Below are 26,356 nucleotides of genomic sequence, written 5' to 3' on the forward strand. Positions count from 1 at the left end.
AAGGCATTTCTGCAAACACTTACGTAAAATGAATAGAAAATTCATCTGAATACGGCAGAAACATAGAATGAACCTGTTCCTGGGTCCTGTAAGAACATGGAACAGAGAAGCGGCTGAATTTAACACACCAGTGTTTTTTAGTTAGGTGGTTTTGATGTATGTGCACGGCTACTTTCTTGTTAAAGCATAAAATAATGGTTGAAACCCTGGAGCAGAAAGGCTTCTGTGAAAACTAAGCTTCACTCCAGTGGTTGTAGATCATGTTAACACTGGAGGAAAAAATACATCTATTTCTTACTTGTATTTGTAACTGAGAGGCATATTTTTCTTTTTCCTGCAAAGAATCTCACCACTGAATGCAATGATGTGTTGGGTGATATCTGAAAATCTTACTAAATAACATTTTAAAACTTAGTGGAATAAATAAGATACTTCAAAACCTTAAAAGTAAAGATATTGATTATACTCATTTTTAAAGAAAATGGACCAGACTCTAGAACTAACTGGGAACTTTACTAAGGGAAAAGGTACAGGCTGCGATCATAAAAGTGACTGGTGCATTAAATACAAATAAGAAAAGATAATATTATGTTTTTTCAGAATATTACATAAAATAAGTATAGGGGAGAGAAAAAAACTACTATATCATTAACAAAAGGAAAAATGGGTAACAGAGAAAGGCCCAGCAGTCTCTCTCTCTCTCAAGGACATCAGCACTACTCTGATGTCATCCATTCAATGTAGAACATTTTACCTAAAGGGGAAACTCATTCACGGCTTATTTAAAGCCCACATATGTACACAACAATCTTTTTTTTTCTTAAGTTCCTTCATTATTATTCAAGTTTTAAAAATTTCAAATGATTCTTAAGCTAAATAACTTCTTACCATTCATTAAAATATCACAGTACACTGTCGACAACTGAAGCCAACACATGTTTCAGGGTAAGTCGCTTCATTGGGACTTAGATTTGTCATCACTGGTAATGTTAATATTGAATCCCACATGTCTTTCTATGACCTCATTTTCCTAAACAGCCCCTTCTCTTAGTAGTTAATGTGTCACTGATTCAAACTGAAGGAACCATATTTCATCACATAGTTATTATGCCATTTCGTTTGGCAAGAGAACTTCCACTGCAATTCTTGAGTCTTTCCTTAGATCCGGATTTGCAAGATCTGGCAGCCTGCAAACGTCACAAACCTTTGCGGGGTGCCAGATCACGCAAATTAGTATCCATGGTCTTTATATGGACTCCAAATAAGCAATGAATATGAGTTCTCCTGTCTGCTACAATGATGCCACCACATCATGTATATAAAGAAGACCACCAGAAAGCAACAAAAATCACATATAGAGCTATACAGACTTCACTTACAAGGGTAATTTTCAGTACAGATGGTACATCCCGGGTCTCTTCATAGGCGAAGAAGAGTTTGATAAAAGAACACCATGGTAATTAGCGTGAATTAAATTACCTTATTTAATGCATGGCCAACATGTGGATCGCCATTAGCATATGGAGGTCCATCGTGGAGACAAAATTCTTTCTTGGTTTTCCTTTCTCTCTGCCATGAGTATAGCTCTGAAAATCCACATTTCTGTCAAGAGAAAGAACAGGTTCATGTTTACTAAAGCAGTAAATTATGGCAACGTAGACAGCATATTTTCTAACATAAGAAATGTTAAAATATATCTGCCTAATCAGCAAGAAAGAAAAGGTTTCACACGGAAGAGGCCACATAGCATTTGAAATTTTTTAAATCCCTCATAGAAACTAACAAACACATTTTTTACATCATACAATTGTGCTTTCTTTTGATACTAAAACTGGAATTCAACAAGTGAGCCAGCATGCAAAATAGATTATATTATTTTCACTTGCCATGATTCAGTCTAAAAATGTTGCCTAATAAGGGGCTGTTCTTTTTGGGTTAGCTGTGAAACTGAGGGTCAGCGCAGACCAGAAAAGAGTAAAAAGCATTAATCCTTACAGAGCGAGTGTTGACCACTGGCTGACGCCCACACTACCTTCCTTGGCACAGGTCACGACCAGTGGCTGACACCAGGGAGGGGCTTAAAAAATCCTCTGATGCATCGCAGGATTTTTTTAAATGAAAAAAACCCCAAGAGACACACAAGATCTTCCGTGTCTCCCCCTGGCCCCCACCTGCCCCTTTGTGACCGTCTACATAGGCTATTGTTTTAGAGTGACAGTTTAGCCAGCAGCAGAGATGGCATCTCATTGGATGACTGCTGCTCAAGCCCTAACTCGGGTTATAGAGGACAGCTCTGACATAGGATCGGAGACTGAGACAGCAGATACTGAGACAGCATCTGAGGGATAGGGCAATAGCGCAGACTCTGGGAGTGATTTTTCAGTCGTCGGAGTCCCATTCGATAACTCCTCTTCCAGTGATTATGAGGGAGGTGATAAGGACAGTCCTGCTGTCCCTTCCCAAGCACAGTCTATGCTGCAGGACAATAGCGGGTTGGTCCACCCCAGAGAGCAGGTGCATGCGGGGGCAAGCACAGAGAGAGTGCTCTCTTCTGAGCTTTCCAATTTAGTTCAGCCCCAAATTCCACCGCCCAAATCATATTGTGCAGACATCAAAATTATCTATCACAAAACAACCTGGTTTTGTAAGGCAGGCACCTGCGTTTTTGGTCCTGGGCTCGGCAGCCATTTAGGGAAACCTACCAAACCCAGACATTTCTGGAAACTAGACATCGGGGGGGTCCACAGATGTGTGACTTGTGTGAATTCCCCAAGGCTTTCTTACCCAGACTACACTACAAATCTGAAATGTTGAATAAAAACTAATTTTTCTTGCATTTCTGTCACACAAACTACAGGAATATGGTGAGATCCACAAAATTCCAACCACCCAGCGTTTCCTCACCTGTCCTGATAAATACGCTACCCAACCTGACTGCCTGCACCTAGTGCCTGCATTAGGAATGGATCATCCCAGGGTCAACAGTTCCCCTCATGTAAGGACCAACATTGACCGTTGTGTGATCTATTCCCGACATGGGCACTAGGCCTACCCACACAAGAGAGGTACCATTTTTAATCAAGAGACTTGAGGGAACGCTGGGTGGAAAGAACCTGTTGAGAGCCCCACAAGTCACCCCATCTTGAATTCCCCTGGGTGTCTAGTTTTCAAAAATGCACAGGTTTGGTAGGTTTTCCTAGGTGCCGGCTGAGCTAGAGATCAAAATCCACAGCTAGGCACTTTGCAAAAAACACGTCAGTTTTCAATGTAAAAATGTGATGTGTCCATGTTGCATTTCCTGTCGCGGGCATTAGGCCTACCCACGCAAGTGAGGTGCCATTTGTATCGGGAGACTTGGGGGAACACAGAATAGCAGAACAAGTGTTATTGCCCCTTGCCTTTCTCTATATTTTTTCCTTCCAAATGTAAGACAGTGTGTAAAAAAAGACATTTATTTGAGAAATGCCCTGTAATTCACATGACAGTATAGGCACCCCGGAATTCAGAGATGTGCAAATAACCACTGCTTCTCAACACCTTATCTTGTGCCCATTTTGGAAATACAAAGGTTTTCTTGATACCTATTTTTCACTCTTTATATTTCAGCACATGATTTGCTGTATATCCGGTATAGAATGAAAACCCATTGCAAGGTGTAGCTCATTTATTGGCTCTGGGTAACTAGGGTTCTTGATGAACCTACAAACCCTATACATCCCCGCAACCAGAAGAGTCCAGCAAACATAACGGTATATTGTTTTTAAAAATCTGACCTCGCAGGAAAACGTTACAGGGTAAAACACGGAGAAGAATGGCTGTTCTTTTCAGCTCAATTTCAATATTTTTTTATTTCAGCTGTTATTTTCTGTAGTAACACCTTGTAGGATCTACACAAAAGGACCCCTTGCTGAATTCAGAATTTTGTCTACTTTTCAGAAATGTTTAGCTTTCCGGGATCCAGCACTGGTTTCACACCCATTTCTGTCACTAACTAGAAGGAGGCTGAAAGCACAAAAAATAGTAAAAATGGGGTCACAGTAAAATGCCAAAATTGTGTTGAAAAATATGGTTTTCAGATTCAAGTCTGCCTGTTCCTGAAAGCTGGGAAGATGGTGATTTTAGCAGCGCAAACCCTTTGTTGATGCCGTTTTCAGGGAAAAAAACACAAGCATACTTCTGCAGCACATTTTTCCTATTAAAAAAAAAAAAAAAAGAAATTGTCACTGTATTTTGGCTAATTTCTTGGTCTCCTCCAGGGGCACCCACAAACTCTGGGTACCTTTAGACACCCTAGGATGTTGGAAAAAAGGATGCAAATTTGGGGTGGATAGCTTATGTGGACCGAAAGTTATGAAGGCGTAAGCGCAAACTACCCCAAACAGCCAAAAAAGGGCTCAGCACGGGGGGAAAAGGGTGGAGGGTTAGAAGGGCCAGCATCTAAGGGGTTAAACACAATGTCTATGGTAAGGAATGGTATGTATGTTTATATATTGTTCTAATGTCAAGAACACACACTTTAGCTGTCATGAAAATGTTAACAGTCTTAAATAACTAAGCACGATTTTTGCTACCCCTATACAACCACATCACACTGCATTATGATTATTAGATAAGTTACAAGAGGATTTAATAAGTAATTAGGAAACTTCTGTGGAGGAAGGCATCAAGAATACACTGCTCGGTCTTTACCTCGTCACAGTACAGAGAACTGCAAATTAATACCATGTACATTTCACCTAATTAAGATACTCAATTCTCACCAAGTGATAAGTTGAGAAGTTCTAGGGGGCTGCATCTCTTGCTTAGTCCATGCAGGTAATATTGTAAGGATATTCCTATAGGTTTCATTGCTTGTCATGGCTGCAGCATGGAGTCAACAGTAAAACAGCTTAAGAACATGTTAATTAAGAGGGCAATGCCTACCATGATGGCTGAATGCATTAGCAGAGAGATCCGGTATACCCCACAATAATCCTGCAAAATCTTGTTACACACATCATCGATTTTCAAATACATTGACCGCAAATGGCAGCCTGGACTGCTAGAGACAGATTTCTGTTGGTTTGGTGTCTCTGCAACACTGGATGGGCGGATGAGGGCCGGCAATACTGCAGTGCTAGTATCTATCGTAATAGTGGACCTCAATTTGGTCTGCCCGTGCAGGGCCTTAGGAATTGTGGATTTGGGGCCTGTGAGTTAGGATGACATGGTGCAAGCAGCATGGTGCTGGCATAACAGGGTTGTTGGTCTTAGGCTTCTGGTGGCGTTTGTGAAAATATCCGGCCTGAGCAGAGAAGAGACTGTCGTGACGCTTCTGGACAGCTTGGTGAGCAAGGGGGCTATTAATGGTGGGCCGGGACAGTTGGTTAGTCAATCCTGTGGGGTTTTATAGCTATATACAGTGCTTGGTTGGTATTCTGAGGCCAAAGGAAATCTTGCCTCCTCACTGGAGCAAGACCTTGTAGGACAGGCCTGGGACGAGCCTTGTTCCCTTGGGATTGGTCTGCTTGGCTCTGCCACTCTGGACGTTCTGGATGGGGCCTCTAGGTGGTGGGTAGCATGTGCTAGCTGATTTGTTACATGGCTCCTACAGTGACTGTGATCACAGTGGGAAAGGACAGAGTAACCAAATCCACCCAAAATCATTTGATCATGCAGTATAAAACGCCTCCGCGCCAAAGACATCAGGTGGGTGCAGCATCGGAGTACCCAGCAGAGCATGAGAAGGAACCTACTCCGACAGATCTCCTCCTTGGCATACAAAATACCAGAGACTCTCTAGAATCCTAAATACAGGGGGTACCAATCGAAATGCTGACCGTGTTACCACAACGGAGGAATGTATTGTAGAATTAAAGACTGATGCCATGACCCAGAAGAAAACGGTTGCCTCACTTCAGACCTCTTACAGACTCTAGAACACAGGGTGAGGATGCAGAGGGCTATGCTTGTAGGAATAATCTGTGGTTCCTTGGGTTCCCAGAACCTGCTGAGGGTAAGACAGACACCCGAGGGGTTCATCTGCAGATTGTGTCCGACCAATACCACCCACCCCCCATCAGTCCCTGATGTTCACGATCAAAAAGGCGTAGAGAGCATTCACTCCCAGATTGCCACCACCAGGTGCCCTGCCACAGGCCATCATAGCAAAAATCCTAAATTACAGTTACAGGGAAGCCATTCTCCAGGTGGCACACAAAACAAGACAATTCCCACTTTGAAAAGTACAGGAGCAATGGAAACTTTTATAGCAGTGAAACAGAAACTGAAGGCACTTTGTTTGCAATACATGCTCCTGTATTCGGCGTGCCTTAAAGTGCTACAAAATGAAAAAATTAATTTCATTGAATCGACGGCCGAACTCTGGAATTGGGTGCAATGTTGGGTTAGGATACCCTTGAGAAGATCACAGGAGACTCCTGGTAACTCTAGGAGGGGCTTGTGGCGATGGGAAGCAGTAGTTTGTTTGGGTACTGGGCAGGACAGAGAAATTAGACCGGATCACAGTGGCAGCATGGCACAGACTGTCATACAGGAAGATGGGGATCCGGCAGAAGATGGTTGAGTGCATCGGCCACAGAGGATCTGACTGCTGCAATTAGCGAGACAATGTTAAATTGGAACCATAGGTTCAGTGGACTCGGACCCTGCCATACCCAGAGATGATGCCACTTCCAGAGATTATGTCACTTCCAGAAACCTAACACTAAGAGGCAGTTTGAGAGCCTTCAGCATTCTGGAGTGTTCCTATGTTTAGTTGCTGAGCTCCAGAGTTAATGTGAACATATATATCCTTACAAATGCTATAACATGCATATATGATTTTGGATCTCTGACTGGGGTTCCCTTTGTTTTACCTGTGTGACTTATATTTACAAATGTGGACCACCCCATTATGTGGTACTGCTGGGAGTCAATGAGCAGTATGGTGGGAATGGTGGCCGAAAGGCACTGTGCTTTTCTTGGCTAAGGAGTGGCGGGTCAATGGAGTGGCTCCCACAACCAGTGGATGGATGTCATAGATTAGTTTTGTTACGGCATCTACCCTCAGGGTATGGTAGGAAGGGTTTGTGATTTTTGGAATGCTTTGGGGTTGTATTGTGTTTTAGCTATGCTTTTTGCCTGGCTGCTCTCTGTCCTAAATCACTGGGTGCCTGCTTCTTAGAATGCCATGACATCTTGCATGCAGCAGGTGCCTATACTGCCCCTTACTCAAATGAATCCCCTAACGCTCATATTTGACTAATATGAGGAAATGTGGTTCATTATAAGGTATGGTTGTGCGACTACTACGTGTAATAAACTCACAAACCCATCTTGGGTCCAGTCAGACTTGTTTGTAAAAACTTATCTCAACACTGGGAAGCTGTGGCTCCGAGCAGACAGGCTTAAACAATAGCAAAGCATTTAGAAGTACCAAAGCAAATGACTAAGAGAGAAACATGGCACAAAGGAAATCCAACACCAATTTATAAAAACAGATCTTATTTGTATGAATTTTTAGACATCAAAACTAACAAAATCCACTGGAGGGTTCCCGAGATATGAATTTTTAAGTAAATCATAAAATCGCTGCTTTTTATTCAAAATGCTAACAAGGATTGGCAACTAATTCGATTAGGAGTTACCTTGAAAACTTATAAAGTTGTGTGTGGGTGGACCAGGCGCTCTGAGTGACCAACTTCGGCAGGGAGGAAGTCAGAGAGGCCAGTAAGGCTTAGCAGGACAGTTACCTTGCCGTCAGAGCAGTCTCCAGTCCAGTTCCAACCTCAATGAGCTAATCATCATAGGCAACAATGAAGTGGTCCTAATGCAAGTGATACAGGATGTGGAGGATGCTGATCCGGTCAACAAGGATCTTTCTGGGTCCGCAAGCATGATGGGGTGACTTTGGCACAGGGGTCCCTCGAAGTACTGGTGAAGTCTGGCCAAAAAACAGTTGCTACTGGTCTAGTGGTCTCTGGTCACAGTGAAAACTGATGTGCCCTTAACTGTGCCTAGGGTCTGTCTTGTGCAACCAAACAGCACATCTACGACTCTTTCGAGTCCAGCAGACTTGTGTGCAACTTTGGAGTGTATGGGTTTGGTGTCCAGGGCTGTGCTTTGGCAGTTAGTGGCAAACAAACAATTGTGGCTACTAACTTTACCTAGGCAGCTTTTTCAGCTTTTGCAGCCCTGAAGCTGCAACAGGAAGTCAGCCAACTGACTCTTGGAGTTCACCTCTTTTGTATGGGGCTAAAGAAACGACTATTCCCCTTTGCAGGGTATCTCACACACAGTCTTCTCTTTGCTAGCCCCGGGGCAGCAGGTGCAGTCCAGTCTTTGGTGCAGCCTCTCTTTGCCAAGTCCAGGTAATAGCATGCCAGCCCTTCTTTAAATCCTCTCTCCATTGGCCAATGGGCTACCAGGTCTCCTCGCATCTGATGGTGACTTCCTGCTATGTGTGGTATCAAGCTATCCCAGAGTGCAACATTCTGCCCACTCCCAAGATGGCAGAACCTCTCTCTTGGTCTGTGGAGCTTAGTAACCCTCCTTAAAGGTGCGATTACCAGAGGGCTACAAGCCCACATAACAAAAAAACAGTTTGGCAACCATTTTTCCCTCTATGTCCCTGATGCAAACGTAGCTACCAGAACAAAGGTACAGCTGCTACTGAGAGTGACCACCATTTGTTCATCAAAGGCAACTTCCCCTTTGAAACGCTCTTTTTGGGCTCACATCGTGCAGCTCCCTGCCAGGGTGAGTTAACAACTTCAAACAGCAGATCTGTATTGTGTCCGTTCCTGGGAGTCGTTCACATGCCAGTACAGAAGAAGGCTGTTTTGTGGCCAGCAACTGTGGACGGCAGATGGAAAACTTTGGGCAACAAAGTGGATACTTTCTAAAGTTATTTTTTGCTTAAAAGTTACATTTAATTCAACTTGGGCATTAAGATGGGTCTAAGGCAAAGATTCTTTTGATACCTTGAAGGAAGCACCAACTTTAGTAGTCTCATTCAGGAGTTAGCACAGCTGAGTTGTCAGCGTGTAATCCTGTACTTGCCCATGGGTTACCGGCCTTTCCAAAGTAAAAAACACAATTTGGGGTTTTTACTGTTAGGACATAACAAAAGACACAACCAACTTTTTATTATACAGCACCCTGCTTTGGGACTCAACAGGCCTGCCTTACTTGTGACACATATATTAAAAAGGGAGAGATGGACTTTGCCATTTTCACTAATGACAAAGTCAAGTTAGCAGTTTAAATCTCCTATTACAGGCTGCAGTGGCAGGCTGGGAGACACATTTTACTTTGTTAGACTCAGGCTGGCACAATAAGTGCTGTAGCCCATGAGGGACAGTTTAGTTCAGTTTAGTTTACAGTCCCTGGTTTCTGCCAAATGGGTAGAAGCTAACTAAACATACACTCTAGATGGTCAGAGCACTGGTACAGAGGTCTGTTTAGCAGGTTTCAGTGCACTCTCAGAGTTGAAAAATCAACAGCATCAGTCCAAACCTTTGGGGATAATCATCAAGGCATTTACTTATATAACCTCCCCTGTCCTGAGTGGTATTGCTTCTGGATACATAGCGGTGAGGTCCTGTACCACTAAAATGAACCTGTTCGCGGATGCCATTTGTGGGCAGAGGGTGCAACAATATCAATCCCCATTCTCTCAAAGGAACCCCCCCCTCCACAGGAAGTGAAATCAGGGAAGCCTTTGTCTTTTCCTGTCTTGCCCCTGGCTTGACAAGAGACATAGGAGCGACAGAACTCCTTCGCTTTCTCAGACAGCTGGGCCACTAAAAATGACTGACTAACCTCTCCCAGGTCTTGGTCTGCTTCAGATGACCAGCTGATGTGGGCATCATGGGCTAATTTAAGGTGGAACTCTCTATACTATTGGGGGGAGGGGGAGACCACCACTCTCCTGGTTGCCCCTGCTGTTAGGACCCTTGTCTCACTGTACAGGGCTCCTTTGTACCAGTATACCTTATGGGTACCACTTGCATCTCTAATTCTTGCAGTCTTAGGCTTTCAAGAGTAGTGCAAGTCCATTGCCCCTGGCTTAAGTCCTCTCTGGAGGCTCCATGTGCTCCCTAAACTCTGCCAGGTCTGGCAAGTCATTTCAGGAAGTAACTTCCTCTTCAGGTATCAGACCTCAGGAAGTTGGCGAACTGGACTTCCTGGCCTTTTTCATTTTACTGGGTGCTCGAGTCATTCTCCTTAACTCTAGGGTACCTGGAATATCCCTCAAGGCCTTTTGTGCTCTAATGGGACACATATTCACTCAGGAAGATCCAGCTTTATTGCACAAGTCATTCTCGCCACCTCTTCCCAGGCAGACGTTTAAAGGTAATTTTCCATCAGGCACTCCACTGGGATGGCAGAGGACACAGCTATCTTCTGAGAGCAAGTCAGCCCATCCCCACTCCAAGTCCACCATAGCCATGGGATGTTACTTTATAACATTAACTCTGACAATTATCTTGTGCATCTTGAGAAGGATTATTTGATCTGGGGAATCCAGCTTAGCTGTGATCATGGTTATGCTGGCACCTGTATCAAAGGAACCTTCACTTCAACCCCATTGATTCTTGGCCACTGCCTATACTTTTCCATGCATGAAGGTCAGTGAGCCAAGTGTTCAATTTCCTCCCTAACCACTGAACCTAGGATGGCCTAAGCGCACCGTCTAGAATTCACAGGGACAGCTACCAGTCCATCCCTACACTGGCCTATGCCCTTGGGACGGTCACCAGTGGGCAACTTATAGGTGCTCACAGCATCTCCCCTCTTGTGTCCTGGCTGCTGATAGTCATAACACACTCCAGCCTTTGAAAGGTCACAATTCTTTACCAGGTACCCCCATCCCCTTGGAATGGGATGTAGCTACTCCCATCCCCCAATTGGGTCTTTTTAGGTGTCTCTTTCTTTTTAAGTTTGTCCATTTCTTTCCCCTGAAGGGCAGCCTTTTCCAATTTCTTAGGATCACCTCCATGGGACTTCTTGGGCACCCTAGTGCGTACCCACTCATCAGTTATCTTTCCCAGCTCGCTAGGGCTAGATAACTTAGAATGTACTAGATGCTGGTGTAACGTTTTTGACGTATAATCAGTATATATGTGCTCTTTGATCACTAAATTATAGAGCCCCTTATACTTGTTACCTTTAATCCAGCCTTCCAGTGACTTCACAGAAGCATCTACAAGGTCCACCTGTGTCTGTGTTGCCCCCTTGTTAGTGTTCATGACTTTTTGTCTATATCCCTCAGGGGTAAGACCAAGGAGTTCAATAAGTCCTGCACTCATATGTGTAGGACTCTGCCACATAATCTTCTAGTGTCAGGAGTCTATTCACTCCTGCTACCGGAACCAGTTCCCACAACAGGGACCCCCAGTATTGGGCGTTCACTTTCCTCATCCTAAAAGCTCTCTCATAGGATGTCAGCCACTTATAAATGTCACCCCCCTCAATATACCTAGGAACAATACCCTTGGGCAACCTGTGATGATGCAGTTACCTCACTGTTTTTCCTACTGCCATCATTCTCCTGGGCCTTCAAGCCTTGCTTGACACTTCTCTCCTCAAGGGCAAGTCTTCTTGCCTCCAATTCCAAGAGGCTAACTTGAACTTCCAGGATCCTTTGCCCATTCTCTGGTGTAGTGCTCCTTTTACTACCAGATGTGGAGAGGTGCCTCATTCAGATGGTGGAGGCCAGCCAGGCTGTCACAGCCCCTCGCAACGTCCTCCCCAATGACTCCTGTCATCATCCTCTTCCCCACTTTCAGGGATGATTTAGTTATCCAACATTGCTTAGGCTTGGCAAGCTTCTCCCCAAGCCCTTAAGGCTTTCTCTAGGTCCTCTTTTTTTATTTTTATAAAGTGAACATATTTTATTGACTTTGCTGTTGAACAAAAGACACAGCCCATAAAGCCGACAATACAATTGACAATAACAAAGAAAATCAAAACTGTCTGTATGCACGATTCCCTTTGCCCCCCCCAACCCGGCAGTTAGTTTTCAAGCAGTACATGGAGCTGCATACGTTACTCAATGTCCCATATTCCCTTTGGCAACACTCAGCCCGTAAATGCTCTAATTTAATCAATCGTCGAAGACAACATGAGCCCAATAGGTTCCAAAAACTATACCTCAATAATCTGCTCACACCTGCCAATATCTTGGGGTGTTTCTGAGGGCACCCTTGTGCCTTATATACTGCCACCTCCATCCCCATACAATGGTGCATACCACTCTTCCACACTGCTAAGGACAGGGAGGTTGTAGCCTTCCACTCCCATGCTAGGTCTCATTTCGCCAAGGTGAGGCCTAAGTTTAAGAGGGATACTTATTACCACCCAAATCACTGGTAAGATGCAGAAGGGTGAGCTTCAGATTCATTGGGATTGACAAAGAAATTACTTCACCCAGACCACCTGTCACCCCGTGCCAGTATTACTGCAGAGCCGAGCAGCTTCACACAGTATGTATGAATGTGCCCTGTTCTGTGCACATCAAAAGACATATTGGGGATGCCACCAAGCCCATGTGCCAGAGTCTATGCCGGGTAAAATAGCTTGTGAAGGTATTTAAGTTGAATTAGCCGCATACGGGCAGCTTTGCAGCCTTGCGTGGCATCCCCAGTGCCTCCATCCAGTCCTCGTTTTCAAGGGTCCCCATGACCACCTCCCATGCGGCCCTGAGAGCCTGAAACGCGTCAGGTTGATTGGATATAAGAATTTGGTATATCTGTGAAACTTTATGATCACCCAAGTCTAGCATCAACAGTTTACCCTCTAAAGGATTAAATTCAGGTACGGCCTCCAAGTCGACTATATGGGGAGCCAGGGAATGACGGAGCTGGAGATTTCTATGAAACTAACTGCAGTGAAGTTGGTATTCCACTTGTAAATCGCCATTCATCAAATCCTCAAGTGTGGAGATCCCAATGAGATTCCCAATGGCGGAAGCCCTCCAAGGAGGTCACATGTAACAGTTGATTATTCCTCCACAGGGGCTTCTGTTCCGTCACTCTGTTCCACCACCCCATCTAGCGGAGGGAGGAACGCCACAATGCAAAGACCAACTTTGTCACCGGGGAAAGAGTCCTCCCATCACCTCCATATAAATAGGATAAGATATGCATGTTTCCCACAGCCCATTTCTCCAATGCGTATGCCAGGTCAATCAGAGAACCATGCCACCAATCATTAAGTATTAAAAGATGTAATGCACTATAGTATAACTATGTTGGGCGCCGCTATACCCTCACAATAGGTGGATTGGAAGCATTTGCTTTGTGCTATACGTGGATTCCCCTCATCCCAGAGAAAGGCTTTAAGGATAGCATTCACATGACAAAACTATCCTTTCGGGATATCATATGGGAAGTTCTGCAACCAGTACAAATACCTCGGCAGCGAAACCATCTTGAAAATGGTAGACCAGCCAGTCAGGGACAGTGGGAGGACGGACCAGACTTGGACGTCCTCCCACAAGCAAGCACCGGTTCCAATTTTGTGCCCATGCTTTGTTGTCTCATTAGGGGACACAGACACTCCAAGATCGCCGTCTCTGCGTCCTTCGCCCCGCAGCCCCTATCCGTGAGCCCAGAGTGGCCATATATATCACGGCAGCAGGCCCGGTGTGAGCTGTGGGACGAAGCACCACAGGAATGTCTCCACCAGCAGCAGGAAAGACAGGGATCAGGCAGCAGGGGGTCCAGCGAACGTCGAACTTAAGCTGTCCCTGGTACCCAGAGGCAGGGCCAGATACGATCCGGCCCACCACAATACGGCTCCTCTTTAATGAGAGTGCCTCCTCAGGGCCACAGAGTTCGCCTCACCTCCACCAGCGGCACTGTTTCCCCTACTCTGGCACCAATCCTGTGGCACCTGCTTATGTAAGCCTAGATTGGTAATGCTTCCGCACTGATGTCAGGCAGAATGCCGTTGGATTAGCGGTGGTGGCACAGAGCGATTTCAGGTTGCGCCCACGCCGCCAGGTCCTCTTTTTTTAGTTAAGGCATCCACCACAATCTGCCTGTCTTTCATAATGCCCTCATTTCAAGGAATTTCAGGATGGACGGGATGGCCAAGTTGAGCTCCATGATTCCTAGCCCTATTTGTGACCTTTAGGAACTTTGCAAAACTTTTTCAAAACTTACTTAAAAGTTTGAAAGCTCTTGGAAACAGTCCTCAGGAGATTCCAGAACTTGGCAACTTGGTTGGAAATTACAGGAACGCTGTTCCAGATGTTGGCTTGGCAGATTTGTGGTGGTCTCAGACCTTTTAACTGTATAGTACTGCTAGACACAAGTTCTGTATCCCACAGTAGGCACCAATATGAGGAAATGGTGATTTTAATCTGATGTGGTTGTACGACGTCACCTCGTAATAAGCTCACAAACTGTCTTGGGTCCAGTCGGGCTACTTTGTAAAACTTTAGTTCATACCTGGATAGCACTGGCTTCTGGAAGTTAGGCTTGACCAAAGGAACAAGTACAAAGAATTTAGAAGTACCAAAAAAAATTATGACTTTGCAGACAACAACAAAAACATACAAAATCTACCATATCTGGAGATGTGAATTTTTTAATAAATTATAAACCACTACTTTTCACTCAAAATGAAAACAAGCATTGGAAACTACCACGGTTACTTTCAAAATCTATATAAAGTTGTGTTCTGTACTTTGCCCTGCTTTGGGCGACCAACTCATGCAGGAAGCACGTTATAGAGGCAAGTAAGGGATGGCAGGATAGTTAACTTGTAGTTAAAGCAGTCTCCAGTCAATTCCAGGCTCCATGGCAGGAGGGGCTCCTCCATGAGACCAGAGGAGCGTCGCCCCACTTGATAAAATTTCCCAGAGCAGCTGAAAAATAAAACGGTAATAACGCTTATTTATTACCATTTTACTTTTCAACAACCCTTCCTAAACCGAGTGTCCGGACCTGGTGGGCAATTACTGCTGAGTGGTAGCAGGGAGCAGTGCACTATGTTTAAAGTGCGCATATCCCTTTGTCCGGCCGTCTTGCGAGAGCCAGCCTGACGTGCACTTCAAAGTTATCTAACCCAGCTGTCTTAAGACAGCTGGGTTAGAGAAAGCACAGGCCTCCAGTGTTCTTAAGAGAGCATGAGAGCAGCACCAGGATTGGGTAGTGCAGTCTTCCGACTCCGGAGCTTTGAGGAGAGAAGACCGGAGCGAGGAGGATGTTGTTGCAAGTGAAAAAGGTGCCTTTTTTATTATTACATTAACCCCACCCGTATTTTGCCCGCTCCGCCACTCTAAATGCATGGCAGCTGCCACTTCTCTATGGCCAAATAACCATAGGCATCAATGGGGTTACAAAATGTTGAAGATGCTAAGGATGCTGATCCGGTCCACGGGGGTCTTTTCGTGGCCACCCTTCTGTCTATGAAAACAGTGGTGCAACATTGATCAAAGGGGTAATGTCCCTCAAAGTCCAGATGAAGTCTAGCCAAACACCAGTTGCCACTGGTCTACCGGTCCCCGCTCACAGTGAAACCGGAGTTTCCCTTTCACTGCAGCTTGAGTGTCCGTCTTGGGCGACCAAACCACATTTCAATTACTTCACTGGGTACAGCAGATTAAGGTGCAACTTTTGAGAGTCAGGATTCGGTCTCCTAGTCTGCTCTTTGTCGGTCAGTGGTGAACAAGCAATTGGGGCTACCAACTTCTGCTTTTTTGGCCCTGGAGCTGTAACAGGAAGTCAGTCATCTGACTCTTGGATTTCATCTCTTCTGCCAGGGGCTCAGGGAACACCTTTTCCTCCAGCATGGCATCACAAACACAGTCCTCTCTTTGATAGCCCAGGAACAGCAGGTGCAGTCTAGTCTTTGTTTACCTCTTTGCCAGGTTCAGGGAACAGCAGGTCAGTCCATCTTCAGTCCTCTCTACAGTACAGATGTTTCAGTGCCAGGGGGTGCCACTTTTATGACCACAGCTTGCCTTCGGAGTCGGTAGTGATTACTAGCCAATCAGCTACTAAGTCTCCAGTCACCTGATGAGAACTTCCTGCAATGTGTGGCATGTAGCAATTCCAGAGCACAACATTCTGCTAACTCTCAAGATGGCAGAAACCCTTTCTCTGTGTGTGGAGCTTGGTAGCCCACCCCAGAGGTGTGGCAACCCAAAGGCCACGCACCCATAGAAGAAACTGTTTGGAAACCATTTCCCCGCCTTTCTGACCCCAATGACAACCTGTCTAACAAAACAAAAGAGCACTCCCTCTGGTTTGTGTCCATCATTTGCCCTTAAAAGGGCATTTGCCAACTGCAGGCCTCTATTGTGTCCTTCTTTGGGAGTTGTTCACATGTCTCTTCAGGAGGGCAGAAGGTTGTCTGGACAACTTTGGGCAACGAAGTAGCAACTTTCTATAGTTGCCTTTTAGTTAAAAGTTACATTAAGTTTGACTTGGGAATTAAGTCGAGTTTGATGCAATGATTCTTTTGATAGCCAAAAAGTACCAAATTTAGTAGTCCCATTCATACGGCAGCAAAGCTTAGTCATCAGCATGTACACCTTTATTTGCCAATGGAGCTACTAGCCCTCCCAAGTAAAAACAATTATTTGGGGTTTTTACTGTTATGGCATATATCCTACCTTATAACATACAGCACCCTGCCTTGGAACTCGACAGGACTTCCATTAGGGGTGATTTATAAATATTAAAAAGGGAGATCTGTAAATTTGCCATTAGTGTAAATGGCAAAGTCGAGTAAAGCAGTTTAAAACTGGTCTTCCAGTCCGCAGTGGCAGGCTGGAAGACACATTTCACTTTGTCACATTCAGTGTGTGCAAGCAATGAGGGATACTTTAACTTACACTTCAAGGTACAGGCCCTGGGTACCCCCTGGTACCATATATTAGAGATTAATAAGTAAGTTAACGTATGCCAATTAAACATACACTTTGGAGGGTCGGGGCACTGGCACTAAGGTCTGGCTAGCAGGCCTCAATGCACTCTCAGTTGAAAAACCAGCAGCATCAGTCACAAACTTTGGGTGTGAGGCATTCCCTTACGAAGAATAGAAACTATGTTTCATGGAACATTAGGGCCTTAGATCGCTATCCAAAAGGTATAGGGTGTTTGCTTACCTCAGAAGGCCAATGCACAAACATACACTCCGCAAGATGGAGGCAGTTGTAGAACACCTAGACCAAGATGTTGCTTTCAACAATGAGGAGGGCGGGAGATCTCCACAAGGACAGACAAAATTGTTGGACACATGGGATAGGTTGGACAAATACAATTTTAAAGCGGGAAACATTTCACACCCATGTCCTGAGACTGTGGCTAGAAGGTGTGAGGGGGACATCACTTTAAGTGCTGGGATCAATACTGAATGCAAAGAATACTAGAATCTATTTACAAGCATGTATGGGACACTTCTAGTGAGGACATGCTACTTTATCTGCTGGCATGTGTGTACCAACATTGTCCCGCGACCAAAGGTATGACTTAGATAGACCACTTATGTTTGAGGAACTTAGGGCAGTCCTATGCGGCATGGACAAACAGAAATCCCCTGGTGCAGACAGCCTGCCACAAGATGTATATTAGCCTATGTCAGATACTATTTCTGGGGGGACTCCTTCTGGTAGAGGCTATAGAGATGGAAATCCCTCCCAGGTCCACGCTAGAAGCACTAAATCACATTAATCCAAGAGGGGATAGAGACCGGACGCTGCTGTCCCTTATCCATGTTGAACACCGGCATGAAACTACTCAGCAAAGCATTGGTAATAGCTGCTCAGGGTCAAAGGCACTGTGATCCACACAGACCAATGTAGTTTTATACCAGGTAGGAGCATGATGCCTAACATAAGACACGTAACCCACGGCTTATCCTCGGTGAGAGGAGTCTCTTGAGCTGCTAGCGTTGACAGTTTTTGTTATCAAACAGACCTTTGACAAGGTATTGTGAAACTGCCGCTGAGCTGTAATGGAATGTATGGTGTACCGACCTGAATTTCGCCCCTGAATGTGTCTGTTGTATTAACAGCCCACGGGAAGGAAGCAGACAGGAGGCTGTCTATTTGATAAGTGGACACTGCAAAGGGGGACACGGCCGAGATGCCTGCTGACTCCAATGTTGTTTGCTATAACTATGGAAACCTTATCTCCGGGCTTCTATGGCAAGTGGGTATTACTTGGGTGTCTGACCATATTAGGTATTTAGATCTGTGGGTCTCAGAAGATCCCAAAGCGCAGAATGAGCTGAATATGGGGCAAGTGTTCACAGGTCTAGCTGCCTCTATCAATTAAGGTTCGGATAGCATTTTGCATCAGTGCTTACACAATCTACTAAATACGATGTGACCCTTACACAATAGGCTGTTCCAAAAGTTGAATAGGCAAGGGCGTAGCTTGGTCAGTAAGACTGGGGGGGTGGGGGCGTGAGCTTCAGATTTCCCAATCACACTGGCACATAATGTTGAAATACATTATACGATAAGCTGGCACACAAGAGAGGCTTTGGGGCAGCAGAATTGGAGGAATGCAGATTGGGAGGGTCACTAGGTGAGAGAAAACACATTATTAGCCAATATTTTAGAAGTATTCCCAAACAGATTAAGGGTGTGTGTGTATGTTTTTGTATGCGTGTGCAAAATTCCTGGCGAAATCCGACATGCCACCTCACCATCACAGACTAAAAGCCCTGGCACCAACTATTTATCACAAAATACATTTGTTAGGTGAGTGTAACACCGCACACACTCCCCCTGAATCTACGCCTCTGTGGATAGGCTGCTTAGATCTTTAGTGTGGGTAGGGGAATGCAGCCATATTAAACTAGATGTTTTAAAGCTTCCCTGGACAAAAAGAGGGTTGGGTCTCCCTGACCTTTTCTTATACTTCACAGCAGTGCAGCTGCAACACGCGATTCAATGGTTTGACCCATGTGATAACTAGGAGAAGAGGTTGTGCTGGATCTCACCCTCTTCACTCACTGCCCGAGGCCTTCATGCTGTTATTGCAGGCGAGACATACACTTTCATTCATTGTTTGACAGGTGGCTGCAGTATGGGAGGTGGCGACTTCAGGGGTTTTGAAGAGAATAACCAAAGGCCTTAACATCCCGATATGGATTTTGAGACCCTTTAAAGAGATTTGCTCTACAATGTCTGTCTAGAAGTTGATAGATGGAGGATGCGAAGGATCTGTATATGAATAAGCAATTCCTAACGTATGACCAGGCGCAAGCGGCTTTTGATCTTCGCTGTGGCCAGTTTTTACAGCATACACACCCAGTACGGACTGCTAGGCTTATCTGGGCCACTTTCCCCAAGGAGCCCCTGACACTGCAGGGATGAGCATGATCTTGTCTTTAGCAGGGTGTAGATGGTTGGTGACTAATCTGTAGGATGCCCTGGTCTCAGACAGAGGAGGGACTATGGCGGTGGCTCATAACAGATGGTTGAGCGCCTGCTTGGAGCCATTGTCAGATGTGGACTGGGAGAAGATGTGTGTGTAAGTGATGACCATTTCTCCTAATACCTGGATAGGATTTACCCTGGCAGGTCTTCAGAGTGCCCCAGGTAAAACATGCAGGAAGCTGATTTGCTCCACATGGTTTGGGGCTGTCCTCAAGTAGTTGCCTTCTCGGACCCTGTGGTCAAAAGTTTGCAATCAGTGACCAATAGTTTGCTGGTACACTCAATAAAACAATGCTTGTTGAGTATCTTTCAACGCATTCCTTAAAGATGAGGACATGTATGGTGGGTCCTGTTACAGTGTTGGCTAAGTGCAGGATAGCCAATCATTGGGTCTCTGCTAGGGTCCCCTGACATAAGGCTTGGAAAAAGGATCTGCGCGAATGGATGGATTTAGGTGAATGGGCTGAGATGCTGGTTAAGTTGACATATCTTTAGAGTACTTTGATGATCTCACCTCAACACTACTCCGTGTTACAGCACACTATGTTAGCTGATGGAGTTTGGGGGGTGTAAGTTCTATATGGCATATTATGGGTATCGATTCAATGGCTGAATAGGGGATGGTATGAGCCATGGTGAAAGTACAGATACATGTCCTGATTTTGATGTGTTTCAACAGTATTTGTGTTCTTTTTGGTGACTGCAAAAACCAAAAACTTTATGATAAGAAAACAATTAAGAGGGGAAAAAAGGCAGGTGCAGGATACATGTCTATGCAATTGTCGTATGGGGGAAGGCCCACAGCTGAGAAGAGTGTTTTAATATGTAAAAGGTGTCCCAGCGCTAGGCAGTTATGAGCAATACTGACACAACAGACAAAAGAAGCAGGAGAAATAAGAGAAAGCGGATACGTGAAACGCTTAATGAAAATCTCTATGATAGAGGATATTTCTGGAGGTGCATAACCTCTTCTTAATGCAGCAACCCCATGTTGCCTCAGAGGGGGTGGTGCAGCAGCCTTGCAGAGGAACATTATAGTTACGTTTAATTTCTAGTATAAATGCCAAGTCAAGAAAACCAGACAGCAGGAGTCAGTGCCTGGAAAGAACTCCTCTTTCCAGGAGTTAGATAGGCTCTGTGTAGAATGTAAAATTGTAGGAGCTTCAATTGAGCAATCCTAGATGCCGTAAAAGGGTGATTAAGGATACGCTCATATTCAGCCGTGTTGAAACCTCTATTGACATCTGTTTCCCAGTTAAAACCAAGTGCTTTTACAGGGGCCTGCATATGTATCGTCAGTGGTTTGGTCAGTTATCTAACAAGATGTTGCACAGTCCCCAAAATGTAGAGCACTTGCCTCACCTCATGTGTTGGCAGTTCTGCATCCACTTCATGTCAGCTGTGCAGCAAAGTATGTGTCAATATATTATAAGTCAGAAAATGACCCTGACGTACACCATGATGTTACGCGCGCTCAGCAAAAGAAATCAAAGAGTCTTCTTCTAAAAGATTGCCTACAGTCTCTGCGTCTAGCTCTTGCCATTGCTTGAGATTGGCAAATGCAATATGGTTACCAATATATAAGAAGCCCAGAAGTGGGGTGGCTAGGACATGGGGAAGACCCACTCAGTAAGGCGAAGGCTCTGCAATAGCATAAGTGAGCATCCCATAAAGGTCTGGGAGACTGACTACCAGGTGGAAGCAGTGAAGCACCTGATCCATAATCTACAGTGCCTGCATAGTGCAGTATCATCCAAGCTGGCACATGTTATTCATCCACAAAGCCACTGGTGCTTGGAGGCAATTTAGCAATACTCAAACTTAAGGACGTTGAGGCCACCCCGGATGGGTGGATGTCTGAATTTGGCCAGTACAACCCTTTGTTTGCCTTTGTCCTCCTGGGATCCTGCAAACACAAATGCTATTCACACAAACCCAGGGGTATGGGGGTCTACTGGCCTTATCCAGGAAAATGCAAGCTCTAAGAATACAACATTCACAAATGAAAAAAATAAATAAAAAAAATAAATTGTGGACATAAGCCACCTACATTGCATACAGAACTGGAACCATGTAACAACTAAATCCCTGCCTATTGACTGTGAATGAATGAGTAATCAATCTTGTCATGACCGATGCTGAACCACCTAGAGTACTTCTCACATACCTCCTTAATTATAATAAAAGGACATTATTTGAAAAGAGAGAAAGTGTAAAACGGTTCCGCACATGCCACTACAGGCACAAAACTTCTGGATCCCAAGCCAGGGGATCTAGATAGACAAGGCACAGTCCTGACTGAAACAATTTTCTGAAGATGGGAAAGGAGCAAGGCATGATTCCAGCACTCTCACACAATTACAGACATACAATCAACTGAGTAACTTTCCTGGAGAAATGTAAAAATACAGCCTCATCTCTTCTATCAGAACCTTTTTACATTGCAATGTTAAGCCTAGGGGGGTAAGAGTAAGCACAGGTCATGAAATAGTAATACAGATCTTCCTATGACCCTGGGTGTGTATTCCCCGCCTTGTTGGCGTTTATTATAGATGCAGGAGGAACGAAAGAGAGCTGCTGCAGTGGCGCGTGAGATCCAGAATTTTACAACTCTGCAATTTTTTTCCAGCAATTAGGCCTCATGTATTCTATCAACATAATCCACTTCCGGAGGCCCACTTACAGCATAGAAGGAACAAAACTGAAACAAACGGATCCAGGCAGTTCAGATGAGATCCTTCACTGGAGGAGGTGGCCCTTCAAACGTTACTATCAAGTAACATCTGCGCTGCAAACTCTGCAATAAAAGGGCATCTATGCCCTTCCTTCACTACAGAATTCAGTCATCTATGGAGATAGCCTGAAGCTGTGCAAAAGCAAGAAACCTGCAAGCTGAGACAAGAATTCTACTACCCAGTTTTTAAGAACATCATAGTATAGCCTGAAAAAGGGCTTCCATTTTAGAGAGTATTAACCAACAACATTCGCGTTCAACTCAGCCAAAAAAGCAACATTGTACAGGTATCGGCTAAACAGGAGAGATGACGCATTGGTCGTGTGCCCTCTGTTCTTAAGACGAAAAGGAAAAAGTTATCTGTAAAACACAGGCTAAGGATGAGCTAACAGATGCCCTTTGTCAAACCCAGTCAGGGGAGCCTCTGAGCAAGTAAACGATACTGGGCATATGGACAGAGGGCTGCGGTTGTTTGCCTTTGAAGTCCTAGGTTTCTTCCTACCATGGCTTTCAAAATGTGGTCAAGTACAACCCTTTAATTACTTGGCTGTCAGTGGTCATGATGGCCAACAGTCACAGGCTTATCAAGGAGGTAATGTGGTGAGGGCAAAAAGTCAGCACTCAAACATCACCCAGCAGCACAATAACTCAATATCCAATCCACGGCTTTACTTTGGTAAAATAAAAAGGACTTCCTGAATTTACGCACTTAAAACATAATACTTTACAGCACATAACAGTCACAATTCTTGTACTGGTGTTTGGGATATTTCACCTTATATTCTGCCCACATCACACCTCTCTTGGGTGTCCACATCCTTATGGTGGACCGATGTAGGTGTCCCCCTAGAGTAAGCGTGTCCCTTGGGCAGAGTACATTCACTTAGGTGCCGACTACCTAGAGAGTAAGAAGTTCTAGTTCTGAATTCTCAAGCAAGTCTCTGATACTGTACAGTCTCACCAAAGCGTCAGTCTCAGTCAGTTTTCTGGAATCCGGCAGGGATCTGCAGCTCACGTCTTGCTTTACTCCTGCTTCTGTGAGGAGACGTGCCAGCTAGAGGCTCAACTCACAATCTGAGGAAGGGCAGCAGCAGGAAAACCGTAAGAGCAGAGATGCAACATCCTCACAGGTAGGAGGTTACTCTGGCAATGGTGAACCCTCTTCTGAGTCACTGGTGTAGTGCAGCAGGCATGCCTTCAAACTCAAAGGTAACAGAGCCATGATGGGGGCAACAGCAGTGGGGCTTCGGCTGCATCAGCAGCACGCATACATCAGGCATAGGCTTGGATGGCAGGGGTATAGTCTACCCAAGCACCAGTTCTGAGGGGTGGCACACTGCCTCTGGCACAAACATCTTGGCGGAACGCTCTGCTTTGGGTGTAAAAAAGTCTTGATGCCACACGCTCCACCTTAGGCACCATTTCTCCTGGAACCGCTATCATGGAAAGACTGCTGCCCACAAGTCTCAGGGCATGCAGACTGGCCTACACAGTTTTTATTTGGTAAGCAGACCAACATCTGGGGTCAAAGTGCTCTGGCACTTCAGGTTAGTCACAACTCTGTATGGGTAGTAGGATACTTTCCTCTCTCAGGAGCAGGTTGGCATCAAGATGCAGGTTTTGCTACTTCCAGCAAGGCCAAACTCCACATGATGTCCCCTTACCTCTGGGAAGCTGGCTGCCAGGCAGACACAAGCTCTGGTTGCACAGTAGTCTTTTGATCACTTTGTGGAGCTCTTCCTTCCTCGGTAGAAAAGTTGGTGTAACTGAAACAATAAGAGAGTTGGCGCCTGCCACAATTTATGCAAGTTAACCAAACTGGGGGCGTGTATTCTCTCACTGCACTTTAGATTTGATTTGGGTTGTTTCTCCTTTCATCTGTCCTCTGCAGGCTGTTCTCAGATATATCCTTTCTGCAGAAAGATACTATTCACAGAAGGTTAGCCTTCAGCCTGGAGTAACCATAACAGAATCAAAAGAGGTGAGAGCCTTCAATACTTATGCCATGAGCAGTCACACTGACTATGATGGGAAGGAGTCAGAAGGCTGTCCTCAAGAACTCTTCTCACTATGAACAACAGAAACTGTAGTCTCATCCTCAATCTACCACATAGCAGTGCTACGGGGAGGCTAATCAGTGTCCCCTCTAAGCAAAAGGACCTAATCAAATTTCTAAGAAAGCCCTTTCACTGTCTTTCCTTACTTTAGTGTCTGTATCCCCTCACCCCGGCTTTAGCAATGTCATCAATACACTTTCACTGTCTGGGGAAACACCTCACCTCCATCTTCTACACAGTAACAGGCCAGGGGCTTGCGAAATGGAACCTGCATACATTACGCTGGGACTGTGACACGGACACACACGCACACACTTGTGATGTTAGAGCATGGATCTGGGTTAGTGCACAGAAGTGGAACTTTACACAAGTGTGCCATTAGGACTTCACTCCAATGAAAGGTCATAGCCGAAGTCACATATACGAATCTGACAATTAATCTAGACAGACTCTTCATAGGATGGCTACCAACAGGTCATTGCCGAGACAATAATGGGTCCAGACAATAAAAACAGTCTGCATAATAAAATTACAGACAAACAGGGCAAAACACATATTGTCATCCTACTACCCATCATTACATCCCAAGCGAACATCTCCACAATTTGAGTTAGGTCACCCAATCATTGCTGACCTCCAGGTGTATCGGTGGCAGTCAACAGACAAGGCAACCCTAGATCTATCCATGACACTACAATATTTAGAAGAATCCACAGTTACTTTACAATCCGGAAAAACCTTGGGGTCTAACAGCTTCCAAGCAGTTTTTTTATTATTATTTTTTTTTTAAATTCAATCCATAACAAAATCCCCATCTCCACTCACTATGTGCGGAAGCTATTCGAAATTGCTGCTTGCACCGAGAGCTGTAGGGAAGTACAACAGTATTAATTGCCAAGCGAAGCCCCTGAACTTTGCTCATAATAAAGTCTGATTTCGCTTAATAACACTGAGGCAAAAATATAAGCAAGGGAGTAGTAAACAGGCTAATAAACATCTATCACTCCCTGATCCATCTGGACCAAAATGGCTTCGTGCCTTGAAAGAGGTATCTACCACTGCCTCAGGAGGCTATACCTTGTCATTGCCCAACACCTGCCCTAATGCCCTTCTACTACTTGACTTAGAGAAGGCATCTGATTCCATTGGTTGGTCCTCCCTATTACAAGTTCCTGAAAAAATATAATTTTGATTCCCGTTTTCAGTCCTTTGTTAAAACTATACTCAGAACCATGGCAAGAGTAAGAGTTGGCAGAGTCTTATCTAACCCTTTCTCAGTAGAGAGAGGTACAAGACTGGGATGCCCCCTCAGCATTGGCCATGGAGCCTCTAGTGGAATGGCTGTGGAGAGAAGCACAAATATGGGCATTATCCCATTCAATCTCCCTGAAGACTGCGTTTCCCTTCATGCAAAACAACATGTTCCTCTTTATTCGAGCCCTGTGTGATGTTGACAGGTCCACGACTATAGACACTCACACATTGGACCTAAAAGTGAATTGGGATAAATTGCACTCTATCATAAATACACTATGGAAACCTGATTTACAAATCAGATCACACCACTAATTATTTGGGGTTGCAGGATGCCATTTCCTCTCAGTCAACATCGGATATTAGTGTTCCTCCCCATATAACCCAAATTGGCATCTACATCCATCGGTGGCGGACTCTTCCCTATCAATAAGGGGCAAGACAGCGCTCATAAAAATGACTGTGCTCCCTAAGCGTTCACATATATTACAAACCTTCCCACACATCATCTCATCCTCCCTGTTTAAACTCCTTACACTCAATTGTTATGAAATTCATATTGGCAAACGTGAATATCAATGGCCAATGCACGCAATCAAACTACGATGTGGCTTTGGGATGACGGATGTTCAATTCTACTACTGGGCTGCACACCCTGCAGTCATTATTGACTGGTTATTTAGCAACAGATGGATCCAGAACTCAAGCTGGTACTGGACTTGTTCCAAAATAAAAGGTCCCTTAAACACTTTATATCTATCTAAGGAACCGACACACTTCTCTGCACCCACAGTCCCAACACTGACTGCATGGCAGAAAGCCCTAAACTGATTTGATGGCACAGCAAAGCCATACAGGAGACTCCCCTCTTGAGTTCAAAGAGTAGGACAACAATGGTATCTCCAAACAAGGAGATGTGTG

General features: G+C 44.9%; 1 protein-coding gene across 1 annotated transcript in view; it reads right to left on the reverse strand.

The window, feature by feature from the left end:
* Nucleotides 1-26,356, reverse strand: part of IARS2 (isoleucyl-tRNA synthetase 2, mitochondrial) — a 381,953-nt gene that overhangs the window by 345,555 nt on the left and 10,042 nt on the right. Inside the window, exon 2 of the mRNA XM_069233870.1 lies at nt 1,480-1,602. Within this exon, the coding sequence (XP_069089971.1) occupies nt 1,480-1,602 (123 nt within the window). The remainder of the gene's footprint in view (nt 1-1,479; nt 1,603-26,356) is intronic.

This window comes from Pleurodeles waltl, chromosome 5 (genome assembly GCF_031143425.1).
Source record: "Pleurodeles waltl isolate 20211129_DDA chromosome 5, aPleWal1.hap1.20221129, whole genome shotgun sequence".
NCBI lineage: Eukaryota > Metazoa > Chordata > Amphibia > Caudata > Salamandridae > Pleurodeles > Pleurodeles waltl.